The 19,336-nt window shown below is 40.7% G+C and overlaps 1 protein-coding gene across 2 annotated transcripts in view; it reads right to left on the bottom strand.

The window, feature by feature from the left end:
* Window positions 1–19,336, bottom strand: part of CADM2 (cell adhesion molecule 2) — a 2,048,893-nt gene that overhangs the window by 729,013 nt on the left and 1,300,544 nt on the right. For both annotated transcript variants that reach the window (XM_069636448.1, XM_069636450.1), the window contains exon 3: window positions 9,601–9,750. In XM_069636448.1, the coding sequence (XP_069492549.1) occupies window positions 9,601–9,750 (150 nt within the window). The remainder of the gene's footprint in view (window positions 1–9,600; window positions 9,751–19,336) is intronic.

Here is a 19,336-nt window from a genome sequence, read left to right as displayed (position 1 = left end):
ATACCTTAATAGGCTGTCTTGGAACACATCTGAAATCAGTGTCACAGTTTATTGTGCTTTAGAAAAAAAAACATATTCAACATTTATGAATTCATTAGGACTTTACAATCTAAAGGTCAAATGCATTTTCTTTTTCTAAATGTACCGTCAATATTTAAGATTATTTTGTACATTATGCATTACACTGTAGTATATCAAAATCAATATTAAGATATAAACAAACAAGAACAATCAAGACAGTCCACCATCACAAATCCATAAGCATTCTAGACACAACTAATCACATTTGAACAGATGCCATAATTACAGACACATCATTTCCTGATAATATTCCACACCATTTATGATCAATCAAGTCAGTGGTTTGATGTTGAGTCGAGCTCAAATATCACACTTTGAAATCATCTAGGCCAGAGCATTCTAGAAATAAATGCTTCACCATTTCAGCTCTATCTACAATTGTGCAAATCCTACAAATCCTATTCTGATTAGGTATTCCAACCCTAGCTTCTAACAATTCCAGTTCAGGTAGCGAGTTGAAATTAAGACGGAAATACTCACGTCTCACAAATGAGCTTGGAAACTGAGTGATGTATTTTGCTAAAACATTAAATGTCATGGTTTAGAATGTATATCCCCCTGAGTGTGTGTTGGTACATGTGTAGTGTAATACTCTAATCCTGGAGTCAATCTTGATTTTAATTTATTTCTTAGAACATACATTAAGACTGACTTCAAATAATGTAACTACATAGATACACATTTTCAGAATATTTGTCAAGTTGGTGTTACTGTTCAGTGAAGCTTGACTAGTTATTACTTCTTTAATATAGAAGGATAGTTACCAGTAGAAGGCTATAATGAGTGGTGGGCATCCTCTATGTCACCTTTGTGCCCAGTGAAGTTAAGCCAAGCTCTGCTCATAAGGGTTCTACTGTTGTTCATTTGGGAAACTCTAATTATTTTTTAAGCAATTGCTTTCCACCTTGGTGAAGGTATTCAAATCTCTAGGGGGACAGTTGTGCTACCATATATAATTGTTGATAATGTGTCCTCCATATTGCCACACATAACATCTTAATACAAAGATAAGCTGCTTGTATGTTATAATTAGGTCAGTAATATGTGTATTCCAGCTCTGTTTCGAGTCTATAATAACATGTCTATAATAACACCACAATAAGTGTAATGAGTCACCGGATCAATTTTGCCATTATCAATGTCCCAGCGAGCTTTGGGCACCATTAAAGACTTCATTTTTAAACAATTTTCGTTTGGATACATTAATAATTATTCTCAATCTGCCTGGAGTCCAGAGGTTGTTGAGTCCAGTATCACTAAATCATCAGCGTATCCTAGCCATTGCAGAATTTTGTGGTCCTAATTCGGGTGTGAATGTGTGCTAGCACTTTAGTTAAGTCAGCTAGGTGTAAGTTAAATAGCAAGGGAGCCAGAATACATTCCCTGTACAACATAGGTTTTAATACAAATGCTTAGTCTAGTTGAACACTCACAGTTGTAATTTGGTAAAAAGCAACTTGCATATTCAAGGGACCACCGGAGATTCACCAGTTGCTTAATTTGTCCCATAGTCAACCACAATTCACGGTGTCAAAAGCTGCTGAATAATCTACAAATGTTGTGTACACAGTTATATTGCATGTACTCTTGGCTTGCTTACTCATGGCTATCAGAGCTAGCAAAAAGGTGGACATTGAAAACCCCTTTCTAGATCTGATTTGGTTGCGTGGAATAGCTCAGTTCTGAGTGGCCCATTCCATGGCTTCATCCAGTAACACCATGGCAAATATTTTGGAAGGGGTATTAAACATTGCAACTTAACAATACATTTTGTGAGAGAGCAACGTTTATGAATAGGATGCTCCTGGACCATTCGATGGGAATTCAGTCTCTCTGCAGTAAAAAAAAAAGCATGCACAATAATGGCTCATTTAGTGGGGGAGTATTTCAGTAAAGCATTATATATTGCATTGGGGCCAGGAGCCTGTGAGGTCTTTGACGATTAAATAATATTGCATATGTAATGCAGGATTTTTGAATATCCAGGGTGCATTTGAAGTACCAACTTCTATATGTTCCACCAGTGTGTTATTGCTAAGCTCGTTCTGATTGTAAGCACACAATGCTCTTTTAGTTGCAGGCATGATGAGCTTTCTAGCAGTGTCAGTGGGGCAGATTTTTTTACGGAATCCTCTGAAATCACGGATAAGATGATTATTTCAATTTCCTCCGCCTGTTTTTTTATTATCCTATGCTTATACATTTTCAACCATGTGCAATATTGTTTTTTCATATCGCTAAAGAGCAACAGTAGATTAGCGGCATCATCTCCACATCTCAAGATTTATTTCAACACTTTCCTTAAAGCTGTCTTGGCATCATGGATTTCTGTGTCATACCTATGGCCGTTTTATGTTATGATGATGGGGGTTCTCCTAATAAGGCAATGGATTCAAGTGCAGATTCATATTTGGAATAAGATTGGCAGTTTGCCATATGCTGCCAATAATACCGAATTGCTGAAATTTCATGATCATGGGTAATTTAGTGTCTACCTCAAGCTTACTTGTGGTCCACTTGATGCTGTTGCTGGTGCCATTGAAAGATAGATTAGCAATATGGCAATATGGTCTAAGGTGGCCTTAGGCCTCCAGGACTGATGTACCTTCTACTCAGGAGCACATTATGGGCACTTGGTTCCGTAGGAATGATGTTAAAACAATAGACATCATAATAGTTATTAGATAATATAAAAACATAATCAATAGTGCTTGCAGAATTATTAGTGACGCTGGAAAAATGACCAGGTACGCTGGCAAAGCACCAACTGTTAGACATACATACATTGCAAAAAACCATCTTTCCAAAGCAGTTGGATCCTTTCCCAATTAGAGCTAAGGGTGGTGCATAAGCCTGCACAATTCGATTGAAGTGAGACATTTTGCATTGAAATCGCTCATTCTCGATAGCAGCAAGCTGCCTGGATCACATTTCTTTGGTATCAACACTTGATTGATTGCTTCCCAATTAGCATCTTTATATTGGGGACCAGGTGGGTCATTTACATGGATTAGTAAAAGTGTATTTTTCCCATCAAGAAAATGAAACCCGCCAATGATCCCAGCTTGAATGTAGCTACTTTAATTTGTTCCAATGCAATTGTATTCATGGCGATTATTAGAAGGCCAACCTTAGGTCTTCCTATGTGTCCTTGTATTGCAGGGTTGCAGATGGTGTTTCATCCATCACATATAAGTGATGAGGTTAATCAAGTCTACTGCAGTGCCAAAATATACATGTTCATTAGGTACTCATAAGAATGCCCCCTTCTAAAAAGTGAGTGTGCCCACGGTTATTACAAGAGTTCACGGTTAATTGGTTGAAGTTGTTAGGAATGTATATTTGATGTCCTCATCAGTTTGCATGGGTGCCAATACCAACTCTGGTTGGGCAAGGGATCAGCATATAGAGGAGAGGGGCGTAAGGGAGATCTAAGATTGCCTGACGACTGCCCGTTTTAGTGCAAATGAGTTTTGACACTTTGTCCCCCAATGAGATGTGAGATTTAATCAACTCACATAATGGAGCTGCACGGTCATGTCCCCATTCAGGCCTAACCAAGAAGCAATCACGACCTAGGGTAGTCAGTGAATCATTACGACATAAATGTTTTGCCTATGAATGTAAAACCTCAGATGTAAATTGTGTATAACGTGTTTATATTTGTATGTTCACATGTGTCCACAATTAATATGTCTTCACTGGTTAGCAATCTGACAGCATGCTGTAAATGCATGATGTCATGGCTATTTATGATGAGATGTTCGGAGTAACAGGGCTTTCTCTCGGTATAGTTTCCAATGGCTTTGTCATCAGGTTTCAAGGGATGTTTATCTCTACTAGTTTGTTACTACACATCATTTATTCTATCTGATATTGACATAGACTGAGAGCCAATCTTGGCAACCTTGTTGTTTCCAGCAATGGTATCAAACTCACCCAATCCCTTATATATGGGAGAGTATGCTGCTGCATGATAGTTTTCATTGGAAAGTGTGCGGGAGCAATTAATATTGTCAATGGGATTATTGGTCAAATCTAGCTAGTTGTTTCCAACAATAGGTAAGCTGGTACGTATATGTTCAGTCAAATAGGCAGAGTTTGCCTTGGCTGTCATCAGGTTTTTCTTTCCGATGTTACAAACCTTGCCAGTGCATTCCTGCAAGCGATTATACTCGTGACATGGTATGGTATGTTATTGTTTATTTTATAAACCACCTATACACAGGCAAGTGTATCAAAGCGCTCAAGGAGGCTGGGAACATGGGAACAAACAACAGTCACTCCGAGCCCTTGAATTTCAGAGACGATAAAAGTCTGCACAGGCAGAGTAAGTGTGTAAAATGCACTTAACAGTTTGAGATACAGCAAATAGGCCTTACAGCAATTCTGCAGTTTTTAACTTGTGAAATTCGGGGGATAGGAGGACAGACAGAACATCTTCATTCACGGTGCGTACGGATTGTGCAAGTGCACAGATGATTACAGGGAGGGGGAGGACCCAGTTAGTGGAGACTGTGGTAAGTACAGAGAGAGGCAGTCCTTGAGGTTATTTCTCAAGTGCGGAGAGTGTGGGTAGGGTGTGGGGCCCTGAGGCAAGTGCAATGTAGGACTGGTAGGGGTGCCAGGGGCCTGTGAGACTCTGAGGTACACCAGGGGGCCAGTCACCAAACTGTAAGGAAGAGGAGGAAGAGAGGGAAAGAGCAGAAACTAGGTTAGCAGGGTAGAGGGAGGAGAAGGAAGAGGAGAAGAGGAAGGTCTTGAGAAGTTTCCGGAACTTAACAAGATCAGGCTCAAGACAAAGGGTGGCAGGGAGGCTATTCCAGAGGGAGGCACCTAATGAGGGTAAGGATCTCCCTCCAAATCTCTGCTTAGAGAACCAGCTCACTCATGGAAGGTTGGAGGTAGATGAGCGGAGGGCTCATGAGGGACAGTATTTAGGTATGCAGCATTGCAAGTAGGTAGGTAGAAAACCCTGTGAACAATGCAGAGGGTCTTGAACTTGATCCCTGCAGCCAGGGGGAGCCGGTGAAGGGATTTCTGCCCCAGAGACATGCGGTCCCTGGGCTTGAGTCCAAGGATAAGTCTTGTGGTTCTAGTCTGGGTGAGTTGCAGAGGGCACAAGGCAGAAGAAGGCAGGTTGAGTAATCGGCTGTTGCAGTAGTCCAACCTAGAGAGAAAAGGGGCTCTGGACACAGTGAGTGACTGGAGGAAAGTGAGAAAAGGTAGAGTACCTCTGAGGAGGTGCAGCTGATAGTTAGATTTTTTCGAGATGTCCGAAATATGAGAGGATAAGGAGAGAGTGGAGTTGAAAATGATCCTGAGGTATCTTGCCTTGCAGGTGGGTGTGGGTGCAGGGCCAAGGGAGGCTGGCCAGAGTGAGAATGGGAAAGCGGGATTAGGGGACCCAATGCAAACGATCTCAGTCTTAGTGGCATTGAGGCAGAGGTTGTGTGCAGCACACCCTGACTTAATAGTGGACAGACTTTCAAATATGATTTCGGAGGAGGAGGCGGCAGAGGGTAGCCTGAAAGAAATTTGCGTCCCATCTGCGTAACACTGGAAGTTAGAGGTGTAAGTGGAAATTGCACATGCCAGGGCAGCCATATAGACATTGAAGAACCTGGGGGACAGGTTAGATCCATGGGGAACGCCACAGGTAGAGAGAGCTAAAGTCGAGAGAAAGGTTCTGAGTTCCACCTGGGATGGGTGGTCAGAGAGAAAGGGTTTAACCACGTCAGAGCCCGACCTGTGATTCCCAGGATCTCACAGAGACATGCGATCAGGATGTTGTGATTATCCATGTCAAAGACAGAGGATAGGTCAAGGAGAATGAGGACATAGAGAGTTAGTGTCAAGAGTTGAGAGCAGGTCTTCACAGGTGTTCAGAAGAGCGGTTTCCGTGCATCTGGATGCTCTAAAGCCAGATTGATGGTTGTGGAAGCAACCAATGGATTCAATGTGGAGGGTCAGCTGAGAGATAGCCAACTTCTCCAGGAGTTTGCCCAGGAAGGGAGTAATGGGGATAGGGCAGTAATTTGCCGGAATGGAAGGCTCAGCAGAGGGTTTGTTTGAGCAGAGGATGCACAAGGGAGTGCTTAAGGGCAATAGGGAAAACTCCAGTGGAAAAGTCAAAATTGCAGAGATCGGCCAAGGCTGGAGTGAGGGAGTCGATATTGTCTTTAATGGTTCTTGTGGGGCAAGGGTCCACTTGTTTGGATGAAGTATTCACAAATCAGAATTGTGAGGTGACCTCATCAGTTGTGATAGGTGCGAGGGAAGAGAAGATAAGAGGAGGGGGCCAATGGAGGCTCCTGTGTTGGTGTATGCTGTGGTGAGGAAGATAGGGTGGGGATGATGGCCTGGGCTTTTGTGGTGTAGTGTGCAGCCAGGGCTGAGCAAAGTTCGTGGGGAGGGCAGGGGAGTGGGGTTGTGTGACAGAAGGAGTGGCAGCTGCAGGATTGGCTAGTTCCTTGCAGACTTTGACATTTTTGGCTGTGTTGTTTGATGCCACAGAGATTCAGGCTTGAATAAAGACTTTTTTCTTGGAGCAGATGCAGAGACGATATTGTCTTTGGAGGAGTAGGCAGGCCTGTTTGTCAGATGGTTCTCCCGATGCGTTCCATTTCCACTCAGCTGCCCTACACTTGCGTTTAAGGGCAGCCAGGTCTGAGTCGTACCAACAGTTGCACTTTTTGGAAGGCTTCAGTCAGACCCTCATGACAGGGGCGAGAGTGTCAAGAGTGTTGGAGATAGAGAGCCTGAGGTTAGCGAGGGCAGTGTCAGGGTGGGAGTCAACCAAAGGAATGTGTGGAGGAGAATAGGTGGAGGCAAAGGCAGCCACTGTCACTTTTTCATGGGTATGGTGTCTTCAAAGCTGAGTGGCTTTGCCGGGTGTGTTGCTGCAAGAGGGAAGGAGAGCTTTAGGTGTGTTGAGAGAAGAGAGTGGTCAGTCCATGGACGGGAGGTATTGACAGGGATAGAGAGAAGGATGTCAGTAGAGATGAGAGCATCCGAGGAGTGGCCTATGGTGTGTGTGGAGCCAGCGGGTAGGATAGAGAAGGAGAGAGAGTTGGAGAGGTTGCAGAAAGGACCTGAGGAGTCCAGCAAGTCCAGATGGATGTTCAGATTACCCATCAGGAGGAGTTGAGAGGAGCATGAGAGCAGGGAGGAGGCCAGGTCAACTCATTCTGAGAGAAAGAGAGTGGGCTGGCCTGGGGTCCGATAGAAGGTGGCCACAATGAGAGAAGATTTAGGGGAGAGTGAGATTCTGCAGACAAGGCACTTGGAGTAGGCCTGAGTTGGGATGATGGCCACAGGTATCCATTTTGGGAAGATAAGTGCCACTTGCCCACGTGTCTTCTTAGGCCTAGGAACAGAGAGGATTTGGAGCCTTCAGGGAGGAGTGTGTCAAAGCTCATGACTGAGCTACCCTTGTACCAAGTCTCTGTGACGGCAATCACATGAAGATCCATGAGTTTGAGGAGGTTGCAGATGTCTGACGAGTGTTTGATGGCAAAGCGAGTCTTGAGAGTGGCAATGTGGAACAAGTTGCCATCTTTGAGGGTCTTCCTCGGGGGGGGGGCACAGGGGACAGTGGCATAAGAAACTAAATTTTTGCACATTTACACTATTTCAAACATGTCATTTATTTTCAACTAGTGTTATAAGACTAGATTGATTGGTATCTGTAGCATTTGAAGATCATTATTTCTTAGCTTGGATGCTACCCTAGTTATTTTTAACTGCCACACCAATAGTTTTTTCCTTTAATCTTTTTTTCTGTGGTCTAGCTTCTGGATCAATGTCTGAGTTGGACAATTCAATAGGACAGCCTTCCCGCGAATCAGTGCATGCTCTGCGCAGCACTCTGTTAAAACAAGGTCTGGTGTCCCTAAGTGTTTCAATGGAGCCAAAGGCAATAAGTACTATATAACAAGCAAAGGGTCTTATATCCCCTATGGGTGCACTGAAGATTGCCACACCTGCATGTTCAATGTCCTCCCCCAGAATTACAGTAATAAGCGAGTCTGCAAAAGCAGTTGATGGAATGCTATCTATCAAATTCAGGTCTATATATATTTGCAATAGCCTTTAAATAAAGCAAATGTCTGAGAGATTCGTTAGAGATGGATTCACATAATTGTGCAAATGAGGTCAGGAAAGAGTCGAGTGTGTGAAGTTATTTGTCTTTGACAAGAGGTACAGGACCTTCTCCAAAATGCCTTTTTAGTTGCATGCAAAATAAGTTGTTTTCTTCAAGATATTTTTCTAGCATTGTCAAAACTATGTATCATCATGCTCATGGAATTCATTAAACAATGATACAGAAAGATAGATCACTATAACAGTCACAGATCACCAGCATTGTGACTGCCCAGTGGAAGGAAACATCAAGCTAACTTGGTTTTGAAAGGTGTCATAGCTAGTAATGAGTTACCTATGCATGTTTCCAAAACGGAAAACAACCGTGTTTACCCATGCGGAATATTCTCACATTGAGTGGTACAGCCCATCCCTACTGGCTCTTTGAATGTCTGACTATCTGTTAAAAGGACAATTATGCCTCCTAGAAAATGGTCAACCATAAGTCAAATTCCAATAATGTGAGAAAACTTGTACTGAGAATGAAGATAGCCTAACACAGCTTGTACTGACTTACTTGGCATACTCCAGAGGTCCTAAATAACCACCAATTTGGGAATTCATCTACTGAGACTGCAGATTAGCTAACAACAAATTGTTCTATGGGATGTAGCCCTCTACAGTCATTCCCAATCACAATGCGTATCTCCCTGTACTGCACCAGAGGTGTCAATCCATGTACATGCCATTCTGATCCTACTAATTAGGGCAGTAAAGTATGGGTTTGTAAGAAAACCTTTGGTGACCACCAGAGTCATTGAGTCATTGTCTGCATGCAGGGATTTGTAAAAGTATCCATTTAACGTTAAACTAGCAAATTGAATTGAGAGTTGAAGATTTTGCTTCCAATATAGCCTTTTTATTGTTAACATTTATTTATTGTTAGCATTTTTGACCGTTTTTTTGGTCAACATTTTGAATGTTCTTTTCATTAAGCCTAACATGAAGAGGTTTGGAACTTTTGAGACATTAGATAATGATTATTCTCACTACTACAGGTGCATCTTCTGGATCGTTGGAGAAATGATGAATTGGAGTAGAAAGATCTAGGGGTATCTGCTTATTTATCATTTGATCTGGTACACACTGACTCTAGGCTTCTGACCATGTGACAGGGTGTGAGTGAATATCCAATGATTGGTGGATGTGAATCATTGGAAGTAGTTTGTATATGATGTGGTTGTTGACATTTGGTAGTTCAGCTTAGAACACATGGGGCCTCATTACGACTTTGGCGATAGCCATGCCCTTAATAAGGGCATGGCTGCCACCAAAACCGGGTCCGGGTCCAGGTTCCCTGAATGGGGAATTATAAATGATTTATCATATCATAACATGCATAAAATAAACATATGTACAGATAAACGTATTTACCTTTCTTGTCATCAAAGTATAACGTCTGTTGAGCTGGGTTCGCCCACTGGAGTGAAGTGTTATCATTTTGATCAACCCTGCATGTTAGATTTGCTGTGCCTCCTTTCACCACTGTAACATTCTGTGTGATTGGAAACTGCCCTTGACTGCCTAAAAAGAGAAGCAGCATATTAGTATTGTTTATGTGAACATTAGCATTGCATTGCATCGCATAATGTAACTGTATCATTACCAATGGCGGCTGGTGATTTTTTTTTTATTGGAGGTGTGGAAATATTTCTAATAAATATACCAGACCAACAGAATGTAGCGAGGGTGCTCAAACCAAACAAGGGCGGCTTGGGGCATATTTTCAGTGAGAATTGATATTGGGTTAAAATGGTGCATTAAACAGAACACTTTCTGGGTGAAAAGCGAAACAGTTTTCAATTGGCTTTGTAGGATAACTCCAATCCAAAAATGTAATAGATGCAAGTCACCAACATTTCCAAACGTATTTTCATGATTCCTTTGCCCACAATATATTCCAGTATAAAAACTATTTCTCATTGTCTGTTCACAAACATGTCCATGCTAGCAGCAGCAATATATGCCAGAATTCTTGATAAGAACATGCTCATGTTTGCTTTGCACATGCTGCCACTAGTGCGAATTTATGACATTATGTGCTGGCAATAAATGGCCGTATCCCCATATAAAGACATACTGTTGGTTTTACCTTTAAAAATGCCATGCTACAATAAGAAAACATCACTAAAATGGCTGCTCAATGTAGCCAATCTAGACACATAATAACACTCATCATGTTTGGTTTAGCCTTAATGTCCAGTAAAAAAAGAGGCCATTCCACTGTTCAAAAATGGCTACAATGACTGCCTCAATGGCTGCCCCAAAATGCCAGTCTAGCCAAAGAATAACACTTAACATGCTTGATCATGGATGCCCAGAATAAAATACTGTGTAGAAAGGGCTAGACTGTCTGCACCAAAATATCAGTATATTCAATTAAGAATCATTTCATGCTTGGTTTATCATAGATGCCCGGTAAAAAAATCGTCATGCCACTGTAAGAAAGGGATAGACTGGCTGCCCCAAAATGCCAGTCTAGTCAGTTAATAACACATGATACTGTGTTCAATACCAGATAAGAAGTCCATACACTCTGTTTCCCCACATCCTCTCGAATGTAAGAACTCTAGCTCTCTTGTCCGTGCACTTCGGATTCAATATTTAATATACTTGTTTTACAACCCCATATTAAGACCCAATCAACAGAAACTCTAAGAACCTAATTCAGGGCATGTGGCATAGGGGAAAAGTAGGATATGAATTAAAAGGCACTGGGCCGTTTTCACAAATGGCAAAATCCCATTAAAAACACTTTCTGAATCAGGCCCATTGAAAACACAAGGAAATGCCAGCCTCCTCATCCAGAAACACACTATTCTTCCAAGAAAAAATGCAATTTGTTTGCAGTTATTGAAATAAGAATTTGTGTAGGGTGAAGCATCTTTTAATCAGTTGAAGCTTTCAACTGAACCATGAACATTGTATATATTTATCAAAATGTTATGAAGTTTCAAGATAATATGGACATATTTTGCTTCGAATACGGATATAGTTTTAGGAATGTGACTAATGATTGATTCGTAGTAACACACATGTAGTAGTACAATAATGCCGAGTTTTTCTTAGAAAGCTTTTTTTTACAAGAACAGAAAAGAAACCCAACTGTTAAATGTATGTCATCTGCAAACTGTGGAATGAATGGTAGCCTACAGACTCTCCCCATGATGGAATTTGACCTGCCTATCTATGTCTTCTGCCACAACATTTATAGAACAAAGAGCTATGAGTGTATTTCACCTGGTTCTTTACAAGCATTGGCATTCATTTAGTGTCTGCAAGAGGCAATGGCGGTCTTAGTCGGGAAACCGAAGATGTTACCCAATGTTAAATATTCATTGCATGACATGAACCGTTGTTGCATTTTTTGCTGAAAAGACATTTCAATCATTTACATTGTTCCCACACCTGACAGGCACAGGTACTTTGATGACGATTTTTAAATTCTCAATGACTGCCCAAACATCTTTCACTGTAGTGTGGATTACAGCCACATAGCAAAGAATTAAGTGATCACGCCTTCATAATAACATTAACTAAATACAATGTGCATTGTGTAGAAATCGTGACTAACAATGTTGACAGAAGTGGGAAGTGTTCCCCAGGGTGTGCCCCTGCAGACCCATCATTAGCGGGCCCCAACAATTTAGCAATGATGTGAAGGGACAGGTTCTGCATCTGTGTGCAAGTGACACATGCACAGCAACCACCTCCATGCATATATACATATCATCAAGTGTCCGTGGGGGCATATTGGTGCTGGCATAGCCATACAGCCCCCTCAGATGCAGCAATAAGAGAAGCTTGGCTTGCACTAGAGAATATTATTTTCTTCTAAAGGCAAGATGAGGGATCATTTTTTCTTCCAGAGCCCTGAGCGAGGACAAAAATATAAGTCACTGGAGGAGAACATATACATGGGCGCCACACACAGTAATCGAATGCACGATTGGGAAGTTCAGGAAGGAGCACAGGGGGACATTTATCAGAGTCTATTGTGGAGTAATGAACTATGCACAGCACTTTGAAAAAGGTTCAGACCCTGAGAGGCAACCGGTGCACACAACGACGAATGCTGGGTTTGTGACGCTGTGGGTTGTGGAGTATTTTTTTCCGGCAGGTGGCTGACCTCCCTAGAGTGTGGTTGTGTAGGCCAACATAAACCATGTTAATGCTCCTTTCGCAACAAATGCTATTGCCACGTTTTCTGTGATCTGAAATCCTGCCACAGATCTGTGCCTGGCCTTGTCAGCATTGGCTCTACACCTGCCATGCGAAGGTGGAGAATAGACACAGGAGACAAAGATGAAAGTCCTGCCACACATCAAATCACGTCCATTTGTGACTCAGGGATGTGATTTGATTTGCTGCTCTGACTCCCCCAGACATGCATGAACTACACAAAGGAATGTGTGCATGAGCAGATTCCCTTTGGGAGCAATTCCAGCTGCAGAATGAGGAGAGCTTGCTCACTTATTAAACTTATTTTCTATTGGCTTCCATTGATGTTGAATATGTTGGTTTTCTCCGGGAAAAGCCTACCCATGTATGTGTTTCCATTCCATTCATCAAAGGAAATGCATACACAGATGTCTCCTATTTACAGTATATCATATTTTTTCTGAAAGTAAACGTATACGTGACATTTTAGACTGCATGCACTCGTGGGAGACTTGTTTGCTGAGTAGGGAAAGGTGCTTTTTTAATGAATGCCCATTCATATCGGTGTTCCAAAATGGACTACATGCAAATGTGTTTGTCATGGTGTGATAATCAGCTCAATATGTGATATACAGAGGAGCAAGATTACATACATAAATCAATTGGGCACTTCTATAGCAGCTCCCTCACTGTGCGATGCACTTCAGGCACTGCAGCCTGCCATCACAAATCCAGCCAATTGGCTGCTTTTCCTCCATACCTACCCATACACAAATCCATGTTAAAAAGCTTCCATAATTCCTAATCTCCATATGTCCTGTGCTATAGGGAATGCTACAAAACGGCTCGGCTTTTAAAGTTTTCATACACAGGTTATGGAAACTGGTAAGTCTTAAAGAAACATATCTTAAAATAATTCCTTATTAATTCCAGCTAAATGTACTATATGCAAATTAAACAAGGATAAAATATGCCTGTGGATTTAATTAATGCGATATCTTAAGGACAACTATGTGGGAGGTTGACAGCAGTCTCAACATCTGTAACAATACATCTTGAGATAATATTCAGCATACATCGGCGTGGCCCCCACCCTGGGACCCTAGCAGGGGTCCACATACGGCTGCCGGATGCAAAGTCAGTGCTCATTAAAACAAAAAAAGCAAAACAAGAATAAATATATATATATATATATGTCATGATATTGCATAGAGCGTTGTCAGCTCTGAACCTGCTGACAGGAATATTCTGATTTTACTTTCTTCTTCTTAGTATTTATTTCGATACGCGTGCCCCATAGAACACCTGCACACTAGATTAAATGCGTCAGACACAGAACGTAATCAAAATATATGAAATTACAATTAATACCTGTCAGTTCAGTCGAGTGCACACAGTTTAGGTTTTCACTATAGCATGAGCCAATGCATTGCACATGAGCAATAGCCAAAGTTGGAATACATAAGAATGGATTTGATTGCCAGCATGGAGCTGAAGTTAATCACTCCTCGCAGATATCTGTCTTTTTAAATGAAGTGACAGGTGTACTTTGCAGCAAGGCCAACTTGGCCTTTCCTCTCTCTGAGGTCGATATACATGGTGAAAGTAAGACCCGCTGCAGTACACAACAATGTGTGCGTACCAAATAAAGTTACACTGCAATGTTGCATTATTGTGGTGCAAGCCCAGAACTCAGTTACTCCGAATAAGGGTTGGAAAAAGTGGGAGGCCACCACAACAAAGAGCGTAAAGTGCTAGTCTTGAGTGATGAATAGATTCACAAATTTGAGTCTGTGGAACCATAGTGATGCGAATCAGATCCTTGTTTTTCCATCAGACTGTGCAATTATCTAGGACACATATTATTTCCTCACAGAGTAGTACTGTGCTGTCTTCAGTGAAAAGGATTGATTTCTAACAATCTGAAGGCACTGTTTAGCTCATTGCATGTGCCGTCTATTCCTATAGGCCAGATAAGGGAATGGGTGGCAAACTACCCAGCGACATGTGCCTCATCACTTGGCCATACAAGTTGCCCACATCTCCCACACCCATCTCCCCCACCTTACACGAGCCCCACTGATTTCCCATAACAGCTGAGATCCTGTTAGAAAAAGTCTGTGTCACCTAGAAGGCTACATCGCTGTATGGAATTCCACCCCAGTAGCAATCCAGACTGCTCCATCCCGCCTCCAGTTTCAAAAGAGCTGAACACGTGGCTATGTCAGTCACACCTTAATATTACCTAGACTCCATGGCTACTTTCCAGTCATGGCGTGACTATGAGCTACTTAAATACAGTGCTTTCATGTTCATTGTTCTGTGGATATACACACACAATTATATTATTTTCCGCCCGTCTTCACTCATCAATTTTGTCTGTTAATGTTATCCTAACCCTGGTGTACATCACTCCACGGCTTCTGAATTAGTTTTGTGAATAATAATAATAATAATAATAATAATAATAATAATAATAATAATAATAATAATAATATCAAACACTGAAAAGAGCCAGCCGAATGCCAAAGGTGCCTGACAAGGTCATTTTCCAGTCTTTTTATTTAACAAAAAACAATGTGCTTTTTGGCATGTTTGGGATAGTTCATGTTAGTTAAGTATGGGGTAGGCCCATATTGAATAATACAATGATTCCGTTGCTATTGACCCCGGGGTTGTCTAATCTATTTCTTAAAGGATTAGTTTCATTTCTGAACTCAAAAACATTGTATTTTCAACATAGATTTTAATCTTTGCATGCACTGTCAAGATAATTATATGACAAACCAGTTGAAATACTTAATTATAGTGCATGACATAAATCACCTCTCTGGTGTACAGACATGTTTTAGAGGCCTTTATCATGATCATGTTTTAGGGACATAGGACTACCTCAGGACAGTGCTCGGCAAGACCCCTGGTCAGACCATTTCAGCAGATCTCCTTACCTGTTTATCAAATTTATTGGAATTCCGGATCATTCTTTGAAGTTGTTTCAATCTTGTCTGAGTGGGCAATCTGTAGATAATATTTGGTAGACATCCGTCTTCCAAATTATGGGTCACCTGTGGTGTCCCCCAGTGCTACTATCAATGCTATGGGATCTGCACCTTTCTGGTTTCTGCGAATCAGACTCACGCAAAGCTTCTAAAATGAGATTTCTTTTTTTATTGTGAGCCTGAATTCCATGTTCTTATAGCTTGTGATCAGTGTCCTGCATCTATGTTACCACCAGTATACCTTCCTCGTGGCTCTTATTTGTCAAAAGTGTCATGTAGATGTGCTTGACTGCAAGTTACCTTATAGTGGTCGGCTTATGTTGTCCTTGAAATACAATGTTTTTATGATTCTTATTCCAAGAAGAAAGAAGGGAGCAAAGGGACTTGAAGTGAGTCCCACATGCTCATTTCCATTGCTTTCCGGGCAACAAATGAACCTTTGAGTTGTGATACTAATGAGGGGAGGTAATCAGGGCCACCTAAATTCCATATACCAAAAAAGCCTAGTTCCTTCTCATTCTGATCTGTAATAGTAATAATTTCCAGTTGGCCACTTTCTTGCTAGATCAGATCAGGAAACCAGGAATGTTCCTAATAAATTAGGTTTAGCTGGACAGATAGCACAGTGAGCTAAGTGCTTGCCCCTGATATCTGTGAGCAGCCTGTTGTGGCGGCAGTTTTGTATCCCGGCAGGGTCAACTCAGCCTTTCATTCTTCCGAGGTCGATAAATTGAGTACCACTCTATGGGATAATAATGTCTTCTGTTATTTCAGTGTTCTGAGATTTACCGGTGTGTAGCGCTATATAAGAAAATCATTCATATTATTATTTACTAAAAAAAGAATGAGAATAATTTGCCAAGCAGTGCAATTGATGTACGGTGTTGACTATATCAGAAATAGACCTCAGATGAAGATATTGTTAAGTCAGCTCAACCTAACATCTGATCATATGAAATCACAAATGGAAACATGATTAAAATTAACAGAAGCTCAAGGTGCAGGTTTATAAATGTTCAGCACAAAACTTGACAGTACAAAAAAACATTGAATACATATTTGTACATTAATGCAAAGTGTATTCATGCCTTTGGCAGTGTCTGCTTTCTAGTATCGTAAACAAATCATACAAGGCCCATTGAAAGTGTAGTCTTGTGCTTTGAACATCCATATCACAAACATTGTTTTTTGGATTTGAAATTTCATTATTTTCTCACAAAAATAAAGGCAACACAGTAAATCACAGTTTAATGTATGCTTTCTAACTCCAAACTGAACAGCACTTAAAGCAAAACTATCAGATGAAACATATAATAGAAGTAACATTCTAACACATAGGATTACATTCAAGCACGAGGTGTCCTGATGAAACACACTACAGTATGTTCAGTGCAGAACAACAATATTTCAGTAAGTCGGGTTGCCAAAGATGTAGAGAGTACAGGGAACAGAGGCAGCAGTTCACTGAAAACACAGGAGTGTGCAAGGAACTACTTGAATGTTGTAAGCAATATTCAATCAACACTACAGCTAAGTCAATGCCTAGTCTGGGATGCTGAGGAAAACCCTTACTGATGTATTTTTATGTCCAGTTCAGTACTCTGGATGACAACCCTTGTATAACACCCCCCTCTTAGAATCCCCCTGACCCCAATGAGCCAAGAAGTAGGTTTGTTTTGCAAATTAAAAGGTTTATTCGGACAATTCAACAATATATATCTATCACACTTTATAAATAAATTGATAACTGATATCACGCTTCAGAATATGACCGTGATCAACAATGGATAATGTTACAGGGGTAGACTGATTTGGTTACTTAGGAGTAGTGTAGAGGATGAGGTAGCTGAAATGCTTGATGGTTTCAATGAAATGCAAGGTGGAATAAAATGCAGTACAGAGATAACTTGTTATGATTTTAGCAAAAGGTAATATGATCACTTTTCTTTTGACAATTCACTCCCCCCTATGCAATACAAGAAATGGAAGTAGAGCACACAGTCTTCAAGAATCCCAACAAATCACACTTTATAATGCAATACACAGTTCCAGTTCCCCCAGCAAGCTTAGAGAAAACAGGGATGAGTTTTAAACACAGGCAAATTACTTTAATGTGGCTTGCAAGGAAGTGAAAAGGTGCTAACATTTTTTTTAATTCCCTCTAGAGGTTCAGGGTAGATGATGACTACTTTATATTAGTTCAGGCTCACTTTAACAATACTCTATGAATGATTAGCAGATTGCAAACGAATTTTAGCAAAGAGAAGCAAAAAGCTGCTGATTTCTACAGATGAAGAAATCGGGCTAAATCGCAAATTGCGGTAAATTTCGCGAGTGCGAGTCTCATGATTATGGAAAAAGTATAGGGAGTAGGAAGTCGTTGGAAAGCCTAGAATCACAGCTTTAAAATGAAAGTTACATTTCGTTCCTAGCCCAAACGGTTCCAGAGATACGGACGATTAAATAAAGGTAGTTTTTCGGATGTCTCACAAGCATTATTAAAATGGTGTGCTTCTCATCCACTAAATGGCATGGATTAACTAGATTTGTGGACTCGTTTTTAGAGTGGGTTGTTAAATTGCCCTAAAGGGAGCATGTATCTGTCTTATTATATTTAGTGGTGAGTAGATTATAGTTCGAATGTCATTTATAGTAGTTGTGTGATTTCTGTTGGTTATACTATTGCACATTATGTTAGCAGCATCACGACTTCAATAGACGAAAGACGTATGCTGTTGGTTTTCTTTTGTGGTCTTTCTGGACATATGTTGATGTGTGTTTCTTAAACGAAAAGTTTGCTTATTGTTCTGTCATGCTTTATACACATGTTCTCTTGTATGGTTTGTTGATTGTTATTCTTCATTTAAGTCACTAAATGTATGGAAACATTCAAATGGTTCCTTCTACTATATGGATTTATCAGTCACGCATATGTGTTCATTGTGTTTTCCTCATTTTTGGGATATATTGTTAAACTTTGATTCTTGGAAGAGGCACAATAGTGTAGTTAGTGGAACACATTCTTTGATGATTGATCTTTCATTACAGTCAGGGTCATGCAATTGGAAGGTTTTGGAGCACAAATTCAGGTTTCCAGTCAAATTTTCACATTTGTAGTCAAATTTGGAAAGTTCAACTAATCATGCATACTGTAAGAGGATTCAATTCAACACTACAGCTAAGTCAATGCCTAGTCTGGGATACTGAATGGAAACCCTTATTGATATATCTTTATGTCCAGTTCATGCGTTCTGGATGACTACCCCTATATAACACCCCTCTCTTTGAATAACCCTGACCCCACTGAGCCAAGAAGTAGTACTGTTTTGCAAGTTAAAAGGTTTATTTGATAATTTAAACAATAGATATATATATCACACTGTAGAATAAATTAATAATTGAATATCACACTTAATCTGATCAGTAATCAATAATGGATAGTCTGGCACTAGCCCACTTCTTTATAATCAATGATGAGTGGTTATAGGATGGATAAGATAGCAACAATACTTTATGGTTTCAAATGGATGCAAGGTGGAATGAAAATGCAGTACAGAAAATACTCAATATGCTTTCAACAAAACAATGTAATCACTTTTCTCTGGCAATCCACTCCCCCCTTATGCAATGCAAGGAAATGGAAGGAAAGCACACAGTTCTCAGAAATGCAATCAACTGTAATTCAGTTCACCCCAGCAAGCGTAGACTACAGAAGTTGGAAACACAGGCCCGAAATGCTTTTACATGTGCTGGCAATGAAGTGAAAAATATGCTAAAATGCTTTTAATTCCCTCTAGAGGTTCAGGGTGAGTGGTATCAAGTTAATATTAGTCCAGGCTCACTTTAGCAAGGATCTAGGGTGTAACTAGCAGGTTAAACGAATTTTTGGCAACTGAAAGCAAGAAGCTTCTGTTTTCACACGTGGAGAAATTTGCAAATCGCGGCAAAAT

The sequence above is a fragment of the Ambystoma mexicanum genome, chromosome 7p (assembly GCF_040938575.1).
Source record: "Ambystoma mexicanum isolate Mex_15411 chromosome 7p, UKY_AmexF1_1, whole genome shotgun sequence".
NCBI classification, from domain to species: Eukaryota; Metazoa; Chordata; class Amphibia; order Caudata; family Ambystomatidae; genus Ambystoma; species Ambystoma mexicanum.
The sequence above is the reverse complement of the archived record's forward strand: the minus strand, read 5'-3'. Positions and strand labels throughout refer to the sequence as shown.